Raw genomic sequence first — 22,870 nt, forward strand, 5'->3', positions numbered from 1 at the left:
AATACACAGCAAGAAGCGCAATAGGTTAACACTTAAACATTTAAAATATTGCAAATTTCCAAATAAATTTTTGAATTCATTAAACAATATTTTTTTTATAATATTAATTATTAATTATTATTTCATGAACTTTGTACAGGTTGGAGTCCCATAGACTTAATGACATGGTCTATGTCTACTACAATCTTCGATTGTGGGTGAGGCAACTAGAGAAGACACCTGATATGGATGCCATCTCATTGGATGGGATTGACACCACTGCTGAATGGAGGGTTGAGACCGAGAGGCCTCTCATGGATTCCACTGATGATTGGTTAGTGCAGGATGAGGGGGAGGAGGAGGGGGAGGAGCAGCAGGAGGAGCAGCAGGAGCAGGAGGTGGAGGAGGAGGAGCAGGAGGAGGAGGTGACACCGCCTACCCGGGCTACCACTACCACCAGTAGAGGACGTGGTCTCCGTCTACCTCCTGTAGCTGCTACTACTAGTTCTTCAGCTTCTAGAGCACGTCAGACTCCACAGCCATTTCCACCAGCACAGGCACCAGCTTCTACATCTAGAGGGAAAGAGAAAGCTGTGACATTTTCTCGCAAGAGGGGCAGAGGAAATCAATAGGATTAGACTTTCATTTTATTGTATATGACATTATGACATGATGAGATACATTATCATATTTTTTGTTGATATTTTGAGGCTAAGTTGGGACTCAGGACTTACTATTCAGGACATGATTCAATGTTATGTGTGATTTTAGCGCTAGAAATGATATTAAACATCTTATATATTAGTTTTTTTATCATATTTATGTGTCAATGTATTTATTTTATGTTGTAGATGGTTTAGATATTAAAAAAATTGAAAAAAAATGAAAAAAAAATGAATATTTTTGTGCCAAATGCTTTTTTCCCGCTTTTTTCCGCTTTTTTCCCGCTTTTGCCGATTTTTTCCGATTTATTCCCGGCGCCGATTTAATCCCGCTCGCGCTTTTAACAACATTGCCTTAAACCATTTGGAGTAGGAGTCCCAGCAATGGGTAGTACGGTATCGCCTTGACTACGGTTGCGCGCAGAGGTAAGCAAGATGTCCTTGTTGGAAGCAAGGGTGTGACCTTGCAGCAAGTCAGGGAAGATGCATGGAAAGGCTCTAACACACGGAAGGGGAGAGGAGTGCGCCCCTTAGAAGCCTGTAATAGTACACAGCTTGAAAGGGAACACACGAGCTGAAAGACATCACAAGATGGAAAGCAGAATAGTCGACAATCCAAAGTGATGAGTTAAACCAACAACACACTTTGATAAGATTCATACAAACATATACGGAATAGTCCATACATACATGCATAAGTTACAACTACATACATTGTTAGAGTAACCAGAATAGTCGAACTACAATAACAATACATGCATGAAACGTGTTGGCTCTGTTATATTAAAAGAGTGAAAGATCCAATCATACATACAACCATGACAGCCACTAGCCCCAATAGTGGAACGTTACAGTCACTGCCGCCTGCTCCTCCAAAGAGATGTACTCGCTCTGCACTGTGGAGAAGCCAAGGCTCGTTACAATACACTCCAAGCTTTCTCTAAGTTATACCTATCAGAAGCTTGGCTCCCAAAAGCCTATACAATGAGTTATGAGGTTCTATATATAGCAAAGGGTGGGGTGACCCTTGACATTCCCCTTTGTGACTCTTGAGCTACCCTCGTGACTCTTCAACTTACACATGATTGTTTACATTCTACTATTGACACTTAGTCCTTCACTTTACAACATGTTTAGAATAAAATCTGCACATGTAACCATGTGAGACAAGAATGGGCTTGAGTAAGCCATACAAGACATCACTGAGACTCAGACAGTTGTAGGAAGTTTAACTCTTCGACATCCTCTTGGTGATCGTTGGTGGCGAACTGATGCCAAGCTTGGTAGTCTGCTATGGTGTCTACATACTCCGTGGTGACATCCTTTTGAAAGCGAACTTTCGCCTCCGTAGCATCCGGGTACACCAATCTGGTACCTCTGTCCAACTTGTCATGTAGCATGTGCATCATGGTCTTGAGTGCAGTCGGACCAACGACATACTTGTGCATAGTGTCTGCGCTCATTTGCAAATCTGTGTTGATGGCTATGCACATCAACTGCTCGAAGTACATGTCCAGCTCCAGTCAGACTTGGTTCTTTGCTTTCGCCTCAGTGAGTGTGCCAATGGATGGGATCGCATGCGTGCACACAATGACATCCATGCTCTTGAACACTCGTGCATGTGAAGCTTGTAAGCTGGTGATGAGTTGTGGGAGTTCCTCATAGTTCTGGATCTGACTCCAAATGCATGCCTTCAACTCCACTGCCTTTGGCTTCATCATCTTTAGCAAGTATAACGGGGCTCCCTTGTACCTCATTGTCCATATCTGCATGTGATCGACAACAGTGTGTATGTCTGTCAAGATGCGTGCTCTCCTAGCACAGCATTGTTTCCAACCATTAAGATGGACAACTGACTTATGCACGGTGACGAACCTGAAGTACAGCTTCCACATGACTATCTCGAGAGATGATACTTCATCAAGTATCGCTTTCCTCCACTCTGCTCTAGCGGATGTTGTAGCTTTCTCTTCTCTCTGCTTGGCCACTTGCAATTCCTTAGCCATGCGCTCGTTCTCAGCTATCAAGAATCTCACACTTGAGCTGGTGGCTTCGACATATGCCTTTGTAGCATCGGCCAATGCAACTGGATGTCTGCACACATCGAACACGATCACTCGTTCTTGAAAATGCACAGGAGATGCATGGACATCCGGAGTGGGCGCTCTGTGCGACTGCATAATTCTGTGTTGTAACTCGTCCAAGGATATGTTGTCCCTATTTGCTTCCCGATTGTCCTCAAGGATTTCAGTGTCTACTTGATCACTTGGGACTTGCTCAGCTCCCGGATCTGGTAAACCTATGGAGTGACCTCTGGGTCCTTGGGCATGAGGTTTGTATCCTGATCTTGCTCCAGTTGAACCACATCCGTGTCCATCTGTTCCAACATCTGTTCAATCTCCTAAGCAAAGTCCTGCTCCTGCGACTGCTCACCCTATTTGCTATCTGCCAGTTGTTCTAATTCAATAACCTGTATTTGCGCAATTTCATCAATGTGTGCACACTACGCTTCCTGTTGTTCATGTTCCTACTACGCTTCCTTCTCCCTTCTGCGCAGCTCTTGTTCTTCCCTTAGTTGTTGCTTCACCTCCTGCAACTTCTTCTCTACCTCCTCCAGTTTCTGCTTCTCCCTCTGTCTTTGCGCAATCCTTCTGTTGTGTTGTCGCTTCTTTGCTTCAATCTCCAAAGCTGCTCTTACTACAAGTGGATCTTCCTTGAACTTGTAGCTTTGCTCTGCCTCTGCGTTGTTGGCAATCTTCCTCTTGCCTTTGTCATGCGCAAGTCTGCTGCCCTCTGCTGTTGCTGCCCTGTGCGCTGCTAACCATTCTACAGCCACTCTGACTGGTTCATTGAGCCTTGAGGAGTTATAGCAGTATCTCCATGGGTCTTCCTCAGGCCAATGACATGCCCTGTGGATCCAAGGATGATACACTCTTGCACAGTGGTCCTTCACTAAGCAATGCGAGTCATATGGATTGAAACTTCTGGTGTCGAAGGTGAATCTCTTGAATTCGTTCGTCTCAGCCTCAGCATGCTTGAGACTCTGGATCTCATACAACTTGATCTGCAAAGGAAGAGCGGGCCAAGGTACCTTCTTCTTCCTCTGCAGCCTTGCTGACAACCTTGTCGAGATGTGATATGCAACCTCTTGCATGACCAGCTTGTCCATGGCAAACTTCGGTAACACATGCGGAGCCTTCTCCACATTATACATCTAGATGAAGGTGCCAAGGGGTGATGCATACCAATCTGCTATGTTAACCAATGCCTCTGTCGTTTCCTGTGACATGCAAGGCAGATCCTACTCAAGATCATCTTGTACACTAGGGTGATGAAGTGGTCTGATAGTTGTAGTATAACTCCACAGAAGTTGCACTCGGAGAACAACCTGCAATAGATGTGCACAGAGGTTTCTAAAGGTGTCCATGCCCAACCCAAGCCAAGGAATTGTTAATGGGCACAGATTGCATCAAGAATGTAGGCGGACATGAAGAGCTTTGCTTGCTGACCCTTGGGCGAATGTCAGGCATTTGTTACTTGCCCCTTCAGCTGGAGAACCAACATGTCGGACCAATTGAAAGGTCTTCCTTCGTTCACCAGCTGATCCAACACAATCACCCAACTCTGTGGGAAGGTTTTTGTACTCTCTTGGCCATATAAGCGACATGCGAATATGACCAAGAACTGATAAGCCTTCCACAATGTCTTTGTCTTGTATACCTAGTTGGGTGTCGTCCTGAACTTAGATGGCTCTCTCACCCAGCTCTTCAAGATGTCTCTTGAGTTCGCACTGCTGTTGGGATTGGTGAAGAGTGCATCCATTTTGTTCACTGGTTGCGGCAAGTGATACATCTCCTGAAAGTTCTCTGCCCTAAAGGTAGCAAGTTTTGTTCCACTAACACTGGTCAATACCATCGTCTCTGGATCAGTATGCAAGACATTCCAGTGGATCATGTTCGCGCACGAAACTACGGGATCCCTGCATGCAACCCGATACAAACCAGACTTGTGTATGTTAACATAAACTCTGCGGTCCTCCAAATTCTCCTCAATGGTACCTGAAAAGATGTCATTGATGTCCTACCATGTGATATTAATCACCTTGTCTATTAACAGCTTAGTATCTTCATAGATGAGCGAGCTCACAGACACTTCCTTGACCACATCTCCAGTTGTGCTCTCTATGGTGTCCTTTGACCCTGCTCTCTTGGAAGCCATTGTACTTGTGTTGCTAGGAGATTAATGAACGCCTATGATGCTTCGAGACAGAGCAACACTCATGGCAAGAAAAATGCCAGTTGAAAACCAAAAGAAACTTGAGGATTGACATGCAACACACCTGATTGACTAACTGGGAAATTTGCGCAGTTTTCTCTAGGAGAGACTGGGAGACTGACTGTTGAAACTGCGCAGAACAGTCTAGGCTGCCAGTGAGCTGACTAACTACTGAAACTACACAGAGCACAGTCCAGCTTGGCCTGTTGAGGACTGGAACTACACAATGCGCACTTTTCGTCAGCATGACTACTACTCGGGAAATTGCACTGCGCAATCCCGGGGGCCAACTGAGGCACTACCTCTCAAAACTATGCAAAGCACAGCCTAAGAGGCCAGTGTGAGGCAAGCTCTGCGCAATTCCTAGGAGCAAGGCAAAGCCTTCCATCCCAAAAATGTGCAGTGCACGCCGCCCAAGGCAAGGTCCAGGCCAAGGCAGTTCAAACCTGCCGACAGGCGACTGAAAACCAGTAAAGACTGAAAGCATGTGCAAAGTTAGTGCAGACATGAGTGAATGAATATGCATGTGATTACAAACAATGCAGGATTCAATAAAAAGGGAAAACAATGAAGTGTGTGAAGCGAGTCATCGCAACGGCGACAGTTAGTGCAACAAGGAAATGCAAAACTTGAAACAACGCTTCTACAAGCTAACATGCATTGAAACGACAACAAGCGTTCAACAAAACCAAACAAACAACATTCACACAAACCGAAATGTAAAAAGCGACATAAAAGCAACAAAAGACATGAAAAGTGGACTTACCCGGAAAAAGTTGTGATGAGTGTGCTGAAAGTTCCTAGATGCGTTGGGAATGCCAGAGCTCCAAGATCGAAAGTGAAGAAGTGTCGAATAAATAGTTTTGACAAGATCGAGGCTTATGACGCGCATGCCACAATTCTAGGAAAAAGCGACACTTGGCAGGAGGTTTCTAAAACGGCTTTTGCATGTAACCCCCAGCTGCTAAAAATAGATCCCTAAAATCTAGGAATGCTTTTTTGCTTTTTTTTCTTTTTTTGCTTTTTCGGAAAAACTGCCCATGCATGCAAGGCAAGATTGCACAGTCCTGGAGGGAACCGGTCAACCTGTGAGCACATGCAACGATCAGCAAGCTCTGGGATGACTTCTGTGCAATTTCTAGGTTGAGTGGCTCTGGCTACCCCTCAAGCTCTGCGCAATTTCTGGACTAAAGCCAAGGCTGCCAGTTAGAACTGCGCAAATTCTGAGAGCAAGCCCGGTGATGGGCTACTCTGCGCAATTTTCTTGGGGAAGGCAGCTTGTCTGCACTGCGAAATTGCGGAGAGCAAGGCTGGTTGCCCTTCAGTGTTGCGCAGTTTTCCAAGTCAGAACAAGAGTCGGTTTGAGACCAAGTCATGGGAGGTCAGCGTGCGGGTGAAAGACAACAACTTAGCGAACATAAGCTGATAAGCCAAAGAAACTCAACTGAAAGCACAAGTACCTGGGCAGTGCAAGACATGCTGCTAAGGATGGTTGGTAGGGAAGTTCCAAAACGAAGCTAAGGCAAAATTTTGGAGGATGGTTGTAGCCGCTACAACAAAATCACTTATTTATCTTATCATTGACCATATATTCTCGTGATTCCTCATATACCGGGACTCCTCCCATCGGTGAAAGTCTGTAAAGGGTAGGGAGCCTTAGCTGAGGTGACAGTGGGTTATCGCTCCATTGTTTCCCTTGACCTAGTAGTTTCCCTTTAGGATCCCCTCCTAGGACTCCTGCTAGTTTGAGCGGTAATACTCACTAGGCTAAAAGGGATAAAAGCCCTATGTCACAAGGTTCGCCGAATTTGAACCTCGAGGTTCGTAATTCGCCGAACCCAAAAAAAAAAAAATCAAATTCGTTCAGGTTCGGCGAACTTGAAATTCGAACCTCAATGAATTCGAACTTGAAGGCAAACCTAAAGATGAACCTGAAGCCGAATTTTATAAATTTTATAAATTTTATAAATTTTTTGGGGTTCGAGGTTAGATTTAGGGCAGTTTTTGTCAGTTGTTTTAAGGTTTATGAGAAAAACCGTGGGCAACACATGGTTTTCTCTTGTTCCGCTTCCCATCAATTAGTTTCTCACAGTGGTCACTAGTTTGGCTTTATTTACCATGCTTGTCGATAGATTTTCACAAGCCAACTTTAATATAAGTGTAATCACTGTATTGTGCTCAGCGCTGTCGCTGCGTGTTGTATTCTCTACAATTTCCTGAATTCAATTTCTAGATGTTGCTTGTCCCTGTCGCCCGGAGCGTGAAGTTAATAATGGTCGTGATTTGTGGCTCGTGGGTGCTCACTGCTACTCATAGTTTTATTGATTGCTTTTGATATTTTATTATTTTACGATATACATACATACATATATATATATATATATATAAAAAATATGTATAGTCAAACTTAATGCCGAACCTGATTGGAAAATTTGAATTCGAATCGAACTTAATTGTTTCCAAACTCGAATTCGAACCTGAATCGTGTGACATAGTAAAAGCCTAGCAACACCTCTCCTTCGTGCTATTTTCAACAAGAGAGATCTAGTGAGTGTGCATGATGTTCAAAGCCTCCTGCCTAGCAAGTTTCTATGGAAAGTTTATCCCAAACATCTTATAGATTGCAGCATCTTTGACCCAGCTACATCTTTTGGATTAGGCTAAATACTCGAGAGATCTGAAAGCTATCAAATAGAGGAATAGTGAGTTGCAACACCATTTTCTGCAAAGTTGTTCTACCATTTAAAAATCGGCCTTTACCTTTTCACAAATATTTTCTGTCTCACAGCAGACAATGTACAGATATTAATCTGCATTCAAGCTCCATATCCACAGATGATTGCTATCAAAACCCCATACCATACTATTACCTTGATCAAAGTTGTTTGAAATGTAAATGATCCATAGATCTTGAGCAGTGAGTGAATCACATATATAACAAAACAAAAACAGAAGTTGATTCTATTTTGCAATATCAGAGAGCAATTTTAGAGTAAGCATCTAAAGAATATACAGACCTTATCTGACCCTCTGTTTAAGACACTGTAAATTATATGCAAAGTGGATTAGCAAAACTGTAATTGAACAATCGCACAATCATTGTCAAACTATCTAATAAAGGCAAAGCATGCAAAGAGCCACCAGAACAAGACATTGTCAAGATTACGGATGTACTAAGAAAGGGAAATTGCTACCATAAAGGAATTTTGGCGATGTATTAGAAACCAATCTGATTGTTCCACATTAGGCACTTCTAAGTTCTAACTATTCTACATTTCCAAACAAAATAATGTACTAAATATAGCATAACACCCATCAAACAAATGAAATCAAAGAAGGCTATCAACAAGTTGAAAAATAACAGCAATCATTGAAGCCCCTTTAACCACATCACATAAAGAAGACCTCATGTTTTCTATGAAATTACATCAATAAGTAATCTAGAGAAAATGATAAACATTGTCTCTGAGTAGCTTCTTCTTCAGCTAGCATGGGAGAATATAAACTGTCATAGAAGAACTCAAACAGCAATCAGATAAAAGAAAAGGACTAGAAAAATAACCAGCTACCCTAGGGCATCAAAACTGATGTACCTCATTTGCTGATATGATGATGATCCGTTCATCTGACCCTGGAACTGGATCAGTTATTTTTATTTTGGCCCCAATGTCATCTTGCAGACTTTTGATAACACTACCAGCCCTTCCAATGACACTACCAATTTTCTTGTTTGGGCAAAGGATTCGGAAAACAAGCTCCTCTCCAGAAAAAGAAGGCTCATAATCACGTGAATGATATTCGACAACCTCAGAAAGCATGTGTCCAGAACTCGAAGGCACTAGTGTGTGAGCCAAATTTCTATTGCTACTGGACCCCATTGATGACCTTATACCTGGTAGAGAACCATCTTCATGTGCATGACTTGAGACAGGAAAAGCATCCACTGATTGAATATGACGATCTGGAGAGTACGCATTGGCAAGTGAAGGTGATGGTTGACCACGCTCCCATTCTCTTTCCCGTTCACGCTCCCTGTCCCGCTCCCGTTCACGTTCCCTTGGAGGATTGCCTTTCAATCGAGATGAAATAAGACTCAATGCTTTCTTCACAACACTCAATTCACCAGCAACCTGCAATAAACAAAGAATTATCTTATTCTCTGGTAAATGAAAAAGAGATTTTTGCTAACAAACTTTTGACAGTGAGATTTTAATTATTTAATCACAAAGGACTCGAACTATTTCAAGTTGATATTGCTAAGTGAAAAGCAATACTTTTTTATGAAGATTGTACAAACAAACCAAAAAGTCGAACTAAATGGCTCAATGCAGATGTATTTAAATAATAAACTGTCCACTCAATCAAAAAAATCTGCACTGTAGACAAACTAAATAGGAATCCAATTTCCTCATAACTATAAGATGCATTCACCCATTTTTTGTTACAATTGCAATAAAAGAAATCAAATATAAAGAAGAGATGCTAAGGCAGATCTTAATATTACCAACATTCACACACTCCATATAACAATATAAAGGCAAAGTTAAGCCACTCTAACAAATGGCAAAACAAATGTTGAGCAAGTTAGCTACCACATATGATTGCACTAGGATAAGAGAAAAGAACATCATGGACTTGAAGTCTAAGACACTTCAATAATAGTTTCCCAAGTTAATCCCAACATTAAATTTAAAATGAACAGTTAGACACCAATTTTCTCAAAATATTAATATGAAAGAATTCAAGGCTATAACATGATACACTGAATGTCAAGGAAAATAAATCCAAATTTTTTAATAGATAAATAAATATAAGAAATAAACAAGCATGTATGACATTTACAACCGTGAACCAATGGGCATACTTAGAGAAATTATGATCATGTGCAATTTGTTCTTTTATAAAAGACAGTTCAGTTTTCCATTGTCAAATGAATAGAGCAAAGCACAAGTGGGGAGCAGGAGCAGGATTTCCCCAAAAATACAGGAGCTAAGCAGTCCTAGGAGCATTCCATGTATGCAATTGCAGACACATATTAATGTGAAAATATATATATATATATATATATTAGCAGTATTTTTTGTATAACAGGCACCTAAACAAGGTAATATGGGAACCGAAAAAGGACCAAAGGCCATAACAATTTAAAGCAGTGAACTTAAAACGAAATTCAAAATAGTCAAATTTGATTTGAGCAATAGAAAAAGTTTAAAAAAACAGTCAAGTGGACTTTGATGCAGACAAACCATCGGCAAAACAAATAGAGAAGCACTGTCATTCAAGCCCAAGTACATGATATAGCCTTGATGTTGAATGGAGAACTTCAAACACAACCCTCAAAGTTGTGATTGTTGTCAACATTATGCAAAGCCAAATCTCATGCATGACAGATCTATGAAATGCCCTTGATAGTATTTCACAGTGAAACAACACACTTAACAATGCCTTTAAAAACTTGTACCACAATGTAAAGAAATGCAATACAAACAATGTCATATGGAAGTTTCTAACTTTCTCATCTTAAACGAAACTAGCTTCCATGAAACAGCATCTTTTAAGTTTTAACGAACAAAAGTGTTCCACGGCACTACCATAGCATTCCAAAATGCCTCAGAAATGGGAAGTGAATGCTACTGTACCCACACCAAACTCAACTCCAAGCAAAATCAAACTACCCTTGAGAGAAGAGAAAGACCCTCGAACAATACAACAATATACTCCTCTATTCTTGAGAGTAAAAGGGAAGGTTGACAACATGGCCCCACATTTTTCCACCACTATTTATGCCAAACAGAGATAGAAACCTCAACTTAAAGCAAAGTTAATAATAAAGTGATACAAACCTTGTTACATAGATGTGGTCTTTTACAAATATTGAAATATGATACTATAAAGACCCAAGACTGGAAGGGTGTTACAAAATTATGAGCTTACAGAGAAAATAGCTCATTTACATAATGTTTGATACGAACATAAATCATAAATGTTTGATACCTAACAAAAAAGTTGTGGTTATGTACACAACATGCCCTACTCCTTAAAAATATGTCTGTTAAATTTCCATAAAACTCTGTAACTACTTAGAGAATAAGTGAAAACAAGGCAACCAATACTGAAACCAAATTTACTTTCACCCAGATAAAACAGAGTTTCTTAACTGATAAGCAGCAGAATATAAACAAAGAGATAAAAACACAACACACAAATTAACACACTTATTTTTCTCAGGAGACCCAACTGGGAAAACCTGCTTCTTTGATGTAGTATTTTATTGATTGAGCAAATATATCTATTACAAGGCGATGTGTCTTCTTGAGAACACACTTGTTCCTGCTGTACTAACCTGACTCTGTCTCTGCAATACTCTGACCCTGCTCCTACTTCCTTGCGCAAATCCTGGCCCTATTTCCTTAGGCACCAAACCTCCTATTTCCTAGCGCAATTCTGCCTTATTATTTAGCACAAGAAGCTTCCTAAAAATGTGCACACTTGCTCCTCAAGGATACACACACCACAAGCAAAGAGATCTCACAAAACTTGTGCACTCAACAATGAACAATACATGTGCCTTCATCCTTCTTTTATAGATTTGATCCATGCTAAAATAGGCAACTACAAATTTAGAACTTGAAGTGTGATTGACATGTTAACTGAGTTGAATTGGTTCTCTCTCCAATCATCACTGGAGCTATAGACCGTCCATCAATCAATAACTGAAGTCCCAACTTGTCCTAAATTGAACTCGTAACTGCCACTCAATCCTGTAGTCAAACTGATGAAGGGTCGACGTAACTGATCCTCCAACACTACGCATGAACTAAAATCTAAACTCATGATTTGCATCATGCTAAGAGAAGGACTCATGGTCTTTCTGGCTAAGGCACGAGCTAGAGAAGACCTTCCACGCTACAATTTTCAGCAATCCCTCTTAGCGACGCAGGAATTTTGTACAACTCCCAACTTGTCTCTGAAGTAGACGAAATTGCTTCTTGCCAATGCCTTGGTCAAGATATATGTTGTTTGCTCCTCTATTGGAATTATAGTAGCTTCACTATCCCTTTCTATACACAATCTCTAGGAAGATGATACTTGATCTCAATATCCCTGGAACGATCAAGAAACACTAGATTCTCAGAGAGCTTAATGCAACTCTGTGTGAAAATTCCCAAATCTAACAATCTCTGGAATCCTACTACAACCAACTGAATCTACTTCACCTAGATCATTAATTACATTACAAACTCATTTCAGATTTCTTCTTGAAATATTGAAGTAAATCACTGAAGCAACCTACACCAAATTAAATATGATTCTGAAACATAGAAACTGAGAAAAGAAATACAAACACATAGGACACCGTTATTTTTGGACAAATGTCCCCGGAAAAACCCAATGCAGGAAAACCGGTGCAACAGCTCTAAGGGTTTTATTATTATGCAGGAGAAAAACTGAGTACAATTCTAGGATGCTCAACTAGCAATCGAATACAAAGAGAATACTGGGCAAAAGAATGGTGAAATGATCTCGCCTGTCACTGGAAGAATCAGTGAATGATCTTGCTGAACTGGAGGCTCTACGTCACCCCTCTGCGTGGCCTCTGCATAGAACTGCGTCACTACCAGCAATTTTTGTGTCACCCCTGCGGGGTATTACGTTGCCCCTCTTCCATATCCTCTGTTGGCTGAGAAAATCGATCTTTTGCCTCCCGGACTCACACCTCGACTCCCGGCAACTGAAATTCGACTTCCCTTAGCAAGAAACTCGACTTCCCCTCAAGGACTGCATTACATCTGCGTGGGCCAGCGTCAACCTTCCTCTGGATGACTTTCTGTCCTCCCTCTGCCTTATACTCTCCTTAAATTCCTTCTTCTGGATTCTCACTACCCCTCTACTACAAGAAATCTCCTCAATTGATTTTTCCTCTTGAGAACTTCTCACTTCAGAAAATCGATTTCTTGATCTCTCTTGGTGTGTTTCCAAATAACCCTCAAGTCCCTTCTTATATCGTCCTATTGGACAACCAACGGCCTAGATTAACTCCTAATTAAAGGCTCAGATCAATTTGACTTGATCTTTGTCTTTATCTAGAAGATTCACCCACAATTAGATTACTACCCATTAATATTTTAATTTTCCTAAGTTTAAACTTAGGAACCCCATTAAAAATATTAATTATTTTAATATAATCGTCTCTGGGTGGAATTTCCCAAAACAGTTTCTGGGTTCTTTGGAATGCATGTGCCCAAGCCTCCCTGCAAAATTTGAGGCCTAGAGCACATCTGATGCTACCCCAAATCAACACTCTGATTGTCACAATGTATCAAAATAGGCTCCATCCCCTATTTGAAAAGTCCCACAAGCAACTGCCTCATCCAGATAGCTTCACATGCTACCAAACTAGCAGCCATGTACTCGGCCTTCGCAAACTGGGTGCAACTGATCTCTACTTCTTGTTGTACCAAGAAACAGTTGTTGACCCAGTGTTGAAACATAACTTGAAGTACTCTTCCGATCTATGGAGCTCCCTACCCAATCTGTGTCTGTGAAGCCCTCAAGCCTCACTCCATCAACTTGTCTATACCATAAACTATAATTTGTTGTGCCTCTAAGATATCTCAATACATGCTTCGCAACAACCCAGTGAACTTTGGTCGGTTCCATCATGTGACATGAACTGACTCGATTGGTTTACTGCAAAATAAATATAAGGTCGTGTGTTGACCAAATAGATCAACGACCCAGTGAGTTGCCTATATATTGTAGCATCTACTTGCTCTACTCTACTAGCATCCACCTTCCTCTAGTTTGTGACTAGAGGCATGGTCATGGGTCTGCAATCCCGCATATGAAACCTTCAAAGGATCTTTATATTGTACTTCCCCTGTCCCACGAATATCTCACCATCACCCTGCCAAACCTCCAATCCAAGGAAATAGTGAATAAGCCCCATATCGTTCATCTCAAATTCCCTTGCAAGGTATTCCTCACAACCCTAAAAATCAAGTTATCTGCTCCAGTCAATATAAGATCGTCAACATAGAGCACTAAAATGAGCAAAATCCCTCTAGTCATGATGTAGTATAGGTTGGCATCCGCCTCTCTCTTAGTGAAGACCAATCCTCGAAGGTAGTTATCAATGTGAGTGTACCATGCTCTCGAACCCTGCTTGAGCCCATAAAAACCTCTCTTTAGCCTGCACACATGCGTGTCTCTATTGAACGGCTCGAACCCCTCTGGCTGCTCCATATAAATCTCCTCCTCAACAACCTCGTTGAGGAATGTTGTCTTCACGTCCATCTGGTGGATCTTCCACCCCATCTGTGTTGCAAGTGCCAGAATCGTCCTAATGGATGAATACTGTGCTACTGGGGCAAATGTCTCCTCATAGCCTAGTACTTCAATCTATGAGAAACCCTTGGCCACAAACCTGGCCTTATACTTCTCGACACTTCCATCTACTCCATGCTTCACCTTGTACACCTAAAGTGAGCCTACCATTGATTTTCCATCTGGTTGTGGCACAATGTCCCAAACATCGTTCTTCATGACGGAGGAATATTCCTCCACCATGGCATCTTGCCAAACCTGCTAAGAGCTTGCCTCCTTATAACAAGACGGCTCTGTGTCCACCAACTCTGTCATGAGGGCCATTTATCCTGTGTACCTCTGTGGCTGCTTGCTTTGCCAAAACATAGAGCTAGGAGCTTCAACGTGCTCTTGGGCCTCTTAAATCAACTTGCAGCCCACTTGGCTCTCTTCCTCATTTTGGTAGGAGTGGTTACTTGATCTCGTCCTAATCTCTCTTCCTCATCTGTACTAACTCCTAGTCATCCTTCTGTGCGGCCCTCTTACCGCCTGGCTGAGACTCAATCTGTGATCCGGGCTATGGATCCTGCTTAAGAGTGAGTAGCTCCTCCTCAAGTACTCCAACCCACTCTCATTCCAAGGATTCCCTCAAAGCTCGGTCCTACTGAACTTCACATGTCTTCTTGAGTCCTGGTAGGTACACCCTACAATGCCTGGGTTGTCTCACTGTATCCAACGAAAATACCCTTTTCAGTTGGGCTCCAACTTATTCCTGCTATCTTTGGACACATGGGAATAAAATTTTGCACCAAAGATGTGGAAGTAAGAAACATCAGGCTTCTTGCCTGTGAAAACCTCCTTTGGTGTAACTCGTCCAAGCACCCTGTGTGGACCCCTATTTTGCAAAAATACTGCAATGTTGTATGCCTATGCTCACAAGAACATAGGAAATCCTTGATCATGTAACATGGCCTTAGCCACTCCAACTATGTTGTGTTTCTTCCTCTCAGCCACCCCATTCTACTAAGAGTTATGGGGTGTTTTCAACTCTCTCCTAATGCCCTCCTTGGCACATACATCCTTGAAGGCATTGGAGACATACTCCCTGCCATTGTCACTCCTCAATGCTTTGATCTTCTTCCCAATCTAGTTTTCTACCAAGGCATTGAACTCCATGAACTTGGAGAAGACCTCCTCCTTTTTCTTCATAAAGAAGATCCAAGTTTTCTGAGAATAATCATCTATGAAAGTAACATAATACTTGTGTCTCATAAGAGATGGAGAAGAGAAGGGCCCACACAAGTCTGAATGTACCAGCTCCAAAACTCCTTTAGCTTTGTTGTCTCAACCCTAATAAGGTGACTTGGCATACTTGCCAAGTGTGCAACCTTTGCACGCATCATGCTGATCAAAACTGCATGTTGGTAGTCCTGTGACTATCTACTCATAATCTTCAATGCCTCATGATGCAAGTGTCCCATGTGCCTATGCTAAAGTTTTCCAACCTATCTACTCTGATCACCTCTCGCCTTACTGCTCAAGGTTGTGCTTGTATCAACCTGTAACATGTGCAGATTCTTCTTCCTTATACTTATCTACTTCTTACATCCAAAAGCTAAGTGTTGGAGGTAAGCCTTACCCCTACTAAAGATGACATCATACCCCTTGTCCTCAAGGGTAGCTATTGAAACAAGGTTCTTCTTCAAGCCTGGAACATAGAGAACATCTCTAAGATGAAGAGGATTACCTAACTCCCTCTTCAAGCCGACAGTACCAACTTCCCTAGTTGCATACTTTCCATCATCTCCTAGCTCGATATCAACTTGCATGTCCTTCTCCTCCAATTCAATGAAATACTCCTTGTTCCCGGTTACATGGAAGGATGCTTCGCAATCAATATACCATATGTTGCACCCTATTGAGCTTGCCATGCAAGCTATCAATGAGAAATCCTTCTCGAACCGAGAAGAAAAACCATCTACCTCAGCTGATGCAGCCATATGATCCTTACTGGAACCCTTCTTCCTATTAGGACACTTAGTAGCATAGTGCCCAAACTCATGGCAATGGAAGAACTTGATCTTGCACATATCCTTCTTCTTCTTCTCACCCTTTTGATTGGACTCGGCCTTTCCTTTGCCTTTCTTTCCCTTGGTTTTGTTGTCTTTGCCTACCATGGAAAAGTTCTCCTCATCTTTTGTCTTCGTCGATCTACCATCTCTCGTCCCTCTCTAGATTTCTTCTTGGACGCAATCACTCCAAAACCTTTCCCAACTAGGAAAATTCTCTCTACCATTCACTGCATCTTGGAAACCATACCAAGACTTATGGAGTACCAGAAGCACAAGACTCACAAGGTCTTTTTCTACAACTATCTCGCCCACACACCTAGGTCATCCCGAACCTTAGTGAGCTTTAAAAGATATGTGATGATGGGCTCTCCTTTGCTCATGCAAATACTTCTTAGCTTCTCCTTGAGAGATAGCTTCCTAACATCATTGGAACCCTGATACAGATCTAGGATTGCTTTAAACATCTCATATGTTGTCTTCTTCCCATGGAGATGAGGAATAATATGGTCTTTGACCCACTCTAGAATAATCCTCCTCGCCTTGGTATCATTCTTGTTATGTTGGCCCAACTGTTGGGGATCTTAACGTGGCACTATAGCCTGCTTTATAAACTAGAGCACCCCATTATCTTCCAACATTACTAATATCTACTCATTCCATGAGCAAAAGTTAGAGGCTCCCTTTAAATAGCGATCTACCCTCAGTCCTTGGAACGGCATTCTGCTTATCCAAAGAACTGTTCTTCAAAATCTAGCGCTAGCCTTCTTGACTGATTTGCACTCTTCACTAACTGATCAACTTGGTGTTGGTTTTTATCAATGTTATCAGAACCGAACCGTTGATCAAACCAAAAAATCTTGTGGACCGAGAACATGACCAGAACCAGTAAAAAACTGGAGAAAAAAATACCAATTTACTAAAAACACAAAATATTCATATTTGAAAGAAAAACATATATATTCATGTGCATCCATATGAATCCAAAACATTTATACACAAATATGAAAATGTTCTCATTTATATAGCAAGTAATGGTGCATATAACTGAAATAGCACTTAGTCCAAAACATCCTGAACCAAAACACATCAAGTAGCAAGGTCTAAAAGGCCTTGATAGTCCAAAATAACATGATAGTATGATACTGTAGTCTACAATACTATAGCTACAGCCTACAAGTGCTAATTGTCAATGTCATCATCAGAATCATCATCCTGATCATCCTCCTCATCCTCATTTGAAGAATGAGTAGCATCCAAGTCTGCAATCATTGCCTATATTGGGATCTTTATCATCAATATAACCCTCTAAGCATTAAAATAAGATAGAAAAAGCGTAACATGTCAAGTCAAGATTTTGTTTTAGTGATGGGTACATTTTTAGTAGAGTCATGATAGAGGAGTTCGACAACCAATGCCACTAACATCAAAGTACATAGAGGGATTGGTGCTCTTTATTAAATACTAGTTCCTTACCCTCGTACATGACAAAATCCAATGGAAATGTTGCAATCCCCGCAATCCTGATATCCTGAAAAATTGTTAAGTCTGTTGGATTTTGAGTGAAATCTAAAATTCTACTTTCTCTGTATGAAATCCAATGAGGTTGGAACCACTCTCAAACATCCTAAGTCATTTCATGGTAATGTTAAAAATTTAAGTAAAAGGATGGAAATGAAAAATTAAGGAGAATGTCACTTTTACTTTAATAATTTAACATTACCATGAAATGCATAGCAATAATAGGACCATAGGCTTGAATATTAGGCTAAGGACCATAGGTTGGCCTAGGGGAGAATTAGAAGTGGGCCAACCAACTGAAAAAAATCAAAAAATAAAAAAGGCAATTTTTTTACACTAACCTGGGAAGGGACAAACAGAACAAAACTGGTCCTAAACCAGTCGGTTCGATACCGAACCGGCCAATTCCAGTTCGGATCGATCTTGGCCAAAAACGGTCAGACCGGCCAGTTCCACTGGTTCTGATAACATTGGTTTTTATGTTGACCTTTGCTCTGATACCATGTTAAATTTCCATAAAACTCTGCAACTACTTAGTGAATTACTGAAAACAAGGCAGCCAATACTGAAACCAAATTTACTCTCACCAAGATACAGAGTTTCTTAACTGATAAGCAGCAGAATATAAACAAAGTGATAAAAACACAACACACAAATTAACACACTTATTTTTCTCAAGAAACCCAACTGGGAAAACCTGCTTCTTTGATGTCGTATTTTATTAATTGAGCAAATAGATCGATTAAAAGGTAATTTGTCTTATTTAGAACACACTTGTTCTCCTGCTGTGCTAGCCTAACTCTATCTCTACAATCCTCTGGCCCTACTCCTACTTCCTTGCGCAAATCCTAGCCCTATTTCTTTGCGCACCAAGCCTCCTATTTCCTAGCACACGGGGCCTCCTATTTCTTAGCGTAGAATTGCCTCCTATTTCCTAGTGCAATTTTTCCCTATTATTTAGCACAAGAAGCCTCCTAAAAATATGTGCACCTCCTCAAGGATACGCACGCCACAAGCAAAGTGATCTCACAAAACTTGTGCACTCAACAATGAACAATACATGTGCCTTCGTCCTTTTTTTATAGCTTTGATCCATGCTAAAATAGGCAAGTACAAATTTAGAACTTGAGTTGTGATTGACATGTTAATTGAGTCAAACGGGTTCTCGCTCCAATCATCACTGGAGTTATAACTCGTCCTTCCTTCAACCAATTAACTGAAGTACCATTAAAATTGGCAACTAGGGACAAACTCCATGTGGGTCATCTTATTAATGACTGCTGATATTTTTCTTGGACTCATCTCATCGAAAGGTGTAGGATTGATCTAAGGATCATCTGATTCCGATAAGTATTCATGGAGATATGATTTTATTTGTGTTATGGGACAATTCGTCAAGGTCGGCCAGCAACTAATCTACCCCCCCTTGTGCTCCACGTTTTACTATAAAAGGAGGAGGTCTTCAAGTCATTTAAACACTCACTTCTCCTAAGATCTTTCTCCACTCATTTGGGTTTAGTGGCTAGAGAGGTCAAGAGGGAGAAGCCCTAGATGCAGTGAAGAAAGCGTTCTATGTGCCTTAGACGCAGTTGAAGAACGCAGCCCTAGCCGCAGTCAAAGGGAGCTCAAATACGCAGCCAAAAGGAGCCCTAACAGCTGTCTAAAGGAGGCCCTAATATGCAGCCATAAGTTGCCTAAAAACTGTCTAAAGGAGGCCCTAATATGCAGCCAAAAGGAGCCCTAACAGCTGTCTAAAGGAGGCCCTAATACGCAGCAAAGAAGGAGCCCTATACGCAGCCAAGTGGAGGCCCTAATCCGCAGATCTAAGGAGCCCTATACGCAGCCAAGTGGAGGCCCTAATCCGCAGCAAAGAAGGGAGATCTACCCACTGTTTAGGGGAACTTCTACACGCAGCAAGGCAGCCCTAATCCGCGGACATGAGGAAGCCTTAAAGGAGCCTTAGTTGCATATCTAAGGAAGGGTTAAGCGTGCCCTAGATGCAGTCTATACATGGCTGAACGCAGGCCTAAATGCAGTCACCTTAACAATATTCTAGGCCGCATTTGTGGAGGGTTTCATGTGCCCTTAGACTGCTGTGAGAAGGGATCTGAATGGTTCCTTATATGCAGTCTCATGACTGCCCTAGCCACAAGAAAAGAGAAGGTTACAGCAGTTCATTAGTGGGACGATTTGGGAGGTCTACTATATCAAGGAGGACTGTTATGATGCAGCGTGGAGGGCAGCAACTCATTGGAGGACAACCACAGTCATTAAGAGCAATTCTGGGCCAGCTTAGATGGGCTGTTAGGGATACGTTTGTTGCTATGTGCTAGGCCGCAGGCCATAGCACCATAGCAAGAGTTGTTATGGGTAGTGTATCAAGGGGTGCAGCACAAGTGTATCAAGGTGCAGCATAAGTGTAAGTGTATCAAGATGCAGCACAAGGGGATGCAGCATGATAGGCACAGTAAGGTACAGTTTGAAGATGCAACACAAGGAGGTGCAGCATGATGATATGGTGCAGCAACATGATGTGTGCAGCATGAAGATGAAGAGCAGCAAGATGGGTACAGCTCAGCAGTGATGCATCATGGTGCAGCTCTGTGATGAGACACGGTATGATGGTGCAGCACTATGATAGGGTGATGGAATCACATGAGTCCATATCAGTTACCTCATGAGACATCTTCTTAGAGAAGATCTATGTTCTTATCTTGTCAAGTCAAAGTGTTGACTTCTGATGTATATGTACTATCTCTCTCTCTCTGTTGAACTATTGATAAACATATAAGAAGAATTGATCAAGGGTTTCCCCACATTTGGGTGTGTCCCTGGCTAGCGCCACATCTTGTGTCCTCTTGTCTTCGCTTGTCTTCTGTGATTTAAGTTTATGTTCTATCTGCAGCTTACTTTAACGCTAATGTGATTGCTAATCTGGAAGAGATATTGAGCTAACTGTGAAAATTGAAATAAATTGCTCTAAGCATAGAACATACCTAAAATTAACAAGTACCAACTCGTCCTAAACTGAGCTCGCAACTGCCACTCAAATCCTGTAGTCAAACTAAAGAGGGGTCCACGTAACTGATCCTCCAACACTATGCATGAACTTTAGTCTAAAGTCATGATTCGCATCATGCTAAGAGAAGGACAACTCGTGGTCTTTTTGGCTAAGGAACGAGATAGACAAGACCATCCATGCTACAATTTTCAACAATGTCCCCAAGGTTAAGAGATCAAACAATAGGAACCCAAGTTGAGAATGTTGTGGAAACACTACAAATATGTATATCCACCACAATATGAGTCCAAAATATGTAGAAGCATACCTTAAAAAATGTAAAAATATGCTTCTCAAACTAAAGGAGCCATTAAATTGCCAAAATTTAATAGTAGAACCCACCTTTTGGAATCTAGAGTGGCTTTCAAGATGCAATTACAAAAGTATGGGTTCACCTTGTGATTAAGTCACTACAACAATAAATGGCAAGATTTGACACCCAAACCACTTTATTCACAAAAATGCTATCCTAGCCAACCTACAATAAAGTAATTGCTATGTCTAAAGCATAAAATGTGAAAGGGTATTTTTTTAGGTAATTGCCCCTCAAAGTGCCCTATAGAGCCATCTACCAAATGAAAACTTTGATCATCCATTTTCTACTAGATGCATCCTCCTCATATTACCTCGTAGACCCCCTATATGGCCCTTAAGATGTTCCTATAGATGGTTTTTCACAAGAATTTCAATTTTTACTAAGAGATCATGGAAGCATGCCAAGTGTTTGACAAAATAATAGACCAAAAATGTACATCTTATCACATTGAGGATACTAAGGACCTTGCTACAAAACCCCCTTTATATTTATATACCAATTTTGAGAAGGTCAAAATCTGAGGTTGTTTGAAAGTGTTGCCTCCACACTATATACACAATCCATGAACCCAAGTTGACCATTATTCATGTGACTAGAGTATGTGGTCTTAGAGCTCTTCAATGGCAAGGCTTTGATGGTATACTCTCAAGCATTTTGTTTAAATAGGTGAAACTTCTCTTGGTAGTTAGTGGAGTACATCCCCAAAGAATACAACCACTGAATACCAAGGGACCACTTCCACACCTCCAATGTATGCACCATAAAAGTTGTCCTTGAGGATATAATCTACTAATGTAATTTCTACATTATGGACGACACCTTTGCATCAAATATGTTTATGGCTTGAGAGGCCACTGCAGAATCATTCAGATGTATAAAGATGGAGGTTCAATCTATTAACGTGTTTTCATCTATGATGTAGAGTGTACTTCCATGATCAATCGTGACTAAGATCTTTAAATTGCAAGTCATGTAAAGTTTCATAGGAAGACAAACATGGGCTTTAGATCAAGGATAAGAGCATTTAAAACATGGATTTAGATCTAGGAAGGGACATTTTTGGCCTATTCCTAAGATAGAATTTACAAAAGATGTAAAATCCTCCCTACTTTAAGAGAAAATATTCCTTCTAAAAGCTTTGATACAAATTTTATGTTTCTACTCTCCTAGCTACAATAGTGGCTTCATACAATTCAAGCGCTCAAACAATATTATCTTTGTTCCGATGTTTCACCTCAAGTTTGACATGTAGATGTCATGTACTTGGTTATAATGAAGTATTCCCTTACTTTGAAACCTGAAATTTCTCAAGTGTGTTCTTCAATAGAGATCTCCTCCTACAACCAATGGATCAACTAAACATTATAAGGTTCATCCCAATTCCAAACAATTCCTTTAAAATTAATGCATCTACAAACTTGTTGAAAAGTCCCCTATGGTATTTAGTGATCCATTTCTCACCCTATGTATTTGTCGATTGTTCTAAGTGTCGAATAGAAATATTAACTTATTCTCCTGGTTATTTATACCCTACACTTAGAAACCTAACTTGATCTTGCTCAAGCATCTATGCACTTCAACATCACCTCCAAAATCATAGTGAGAACTTTGAAGGTTATAGAAGATCTTTGGGTTGACATTCCTTCAAAGTTCATTCAATCAAGCACTCATCGTCCTACAG

At 41.1% G+C, this 22,870-nt stretch overlaps 1 protein-coding gene across 3 annotated transcripts in view; it reads right to left on the reverse strand.

The window, feature by feature from the left end:
* Positions 1 to 22,870, reverse strand: part of LOC149224572 (RNA-binding KH domain-containing protein RCF3-like) — a 197,858-nt gene that overhangs the window by 160,784 nt on the left and 14,204 nt on the right. For all 3 annotated transcript variants that reach the window (XM_089386165.1, XM_089386164.1, XM_089386163.1), the window contains exon 2: positions 8,510 to 9,046. In XM_089386165.1, coding sequence (XP_089242291.1) covers positions 8,510 to 9,046 — 537 coding nt within the window. The remainder of the gene's footprint in view (positions 1 to 8,509; positions 9,047 to 22,870) is intronic.

Source organism: Pinus tabuliformis, chromosome Q (genome assembly GCF_031772625.1).
Source record: "Pinus tabuliformis cultivar Carrire ecotype Pingquan chromosome Q, CPIR1, whole genome shotgun sequence".
NCBI lineage: Eukaryota > Viridiplantae > Streptophyta > Pinopsida > Pinales > Pinaceae > Pinus > Pinus tabuliformis.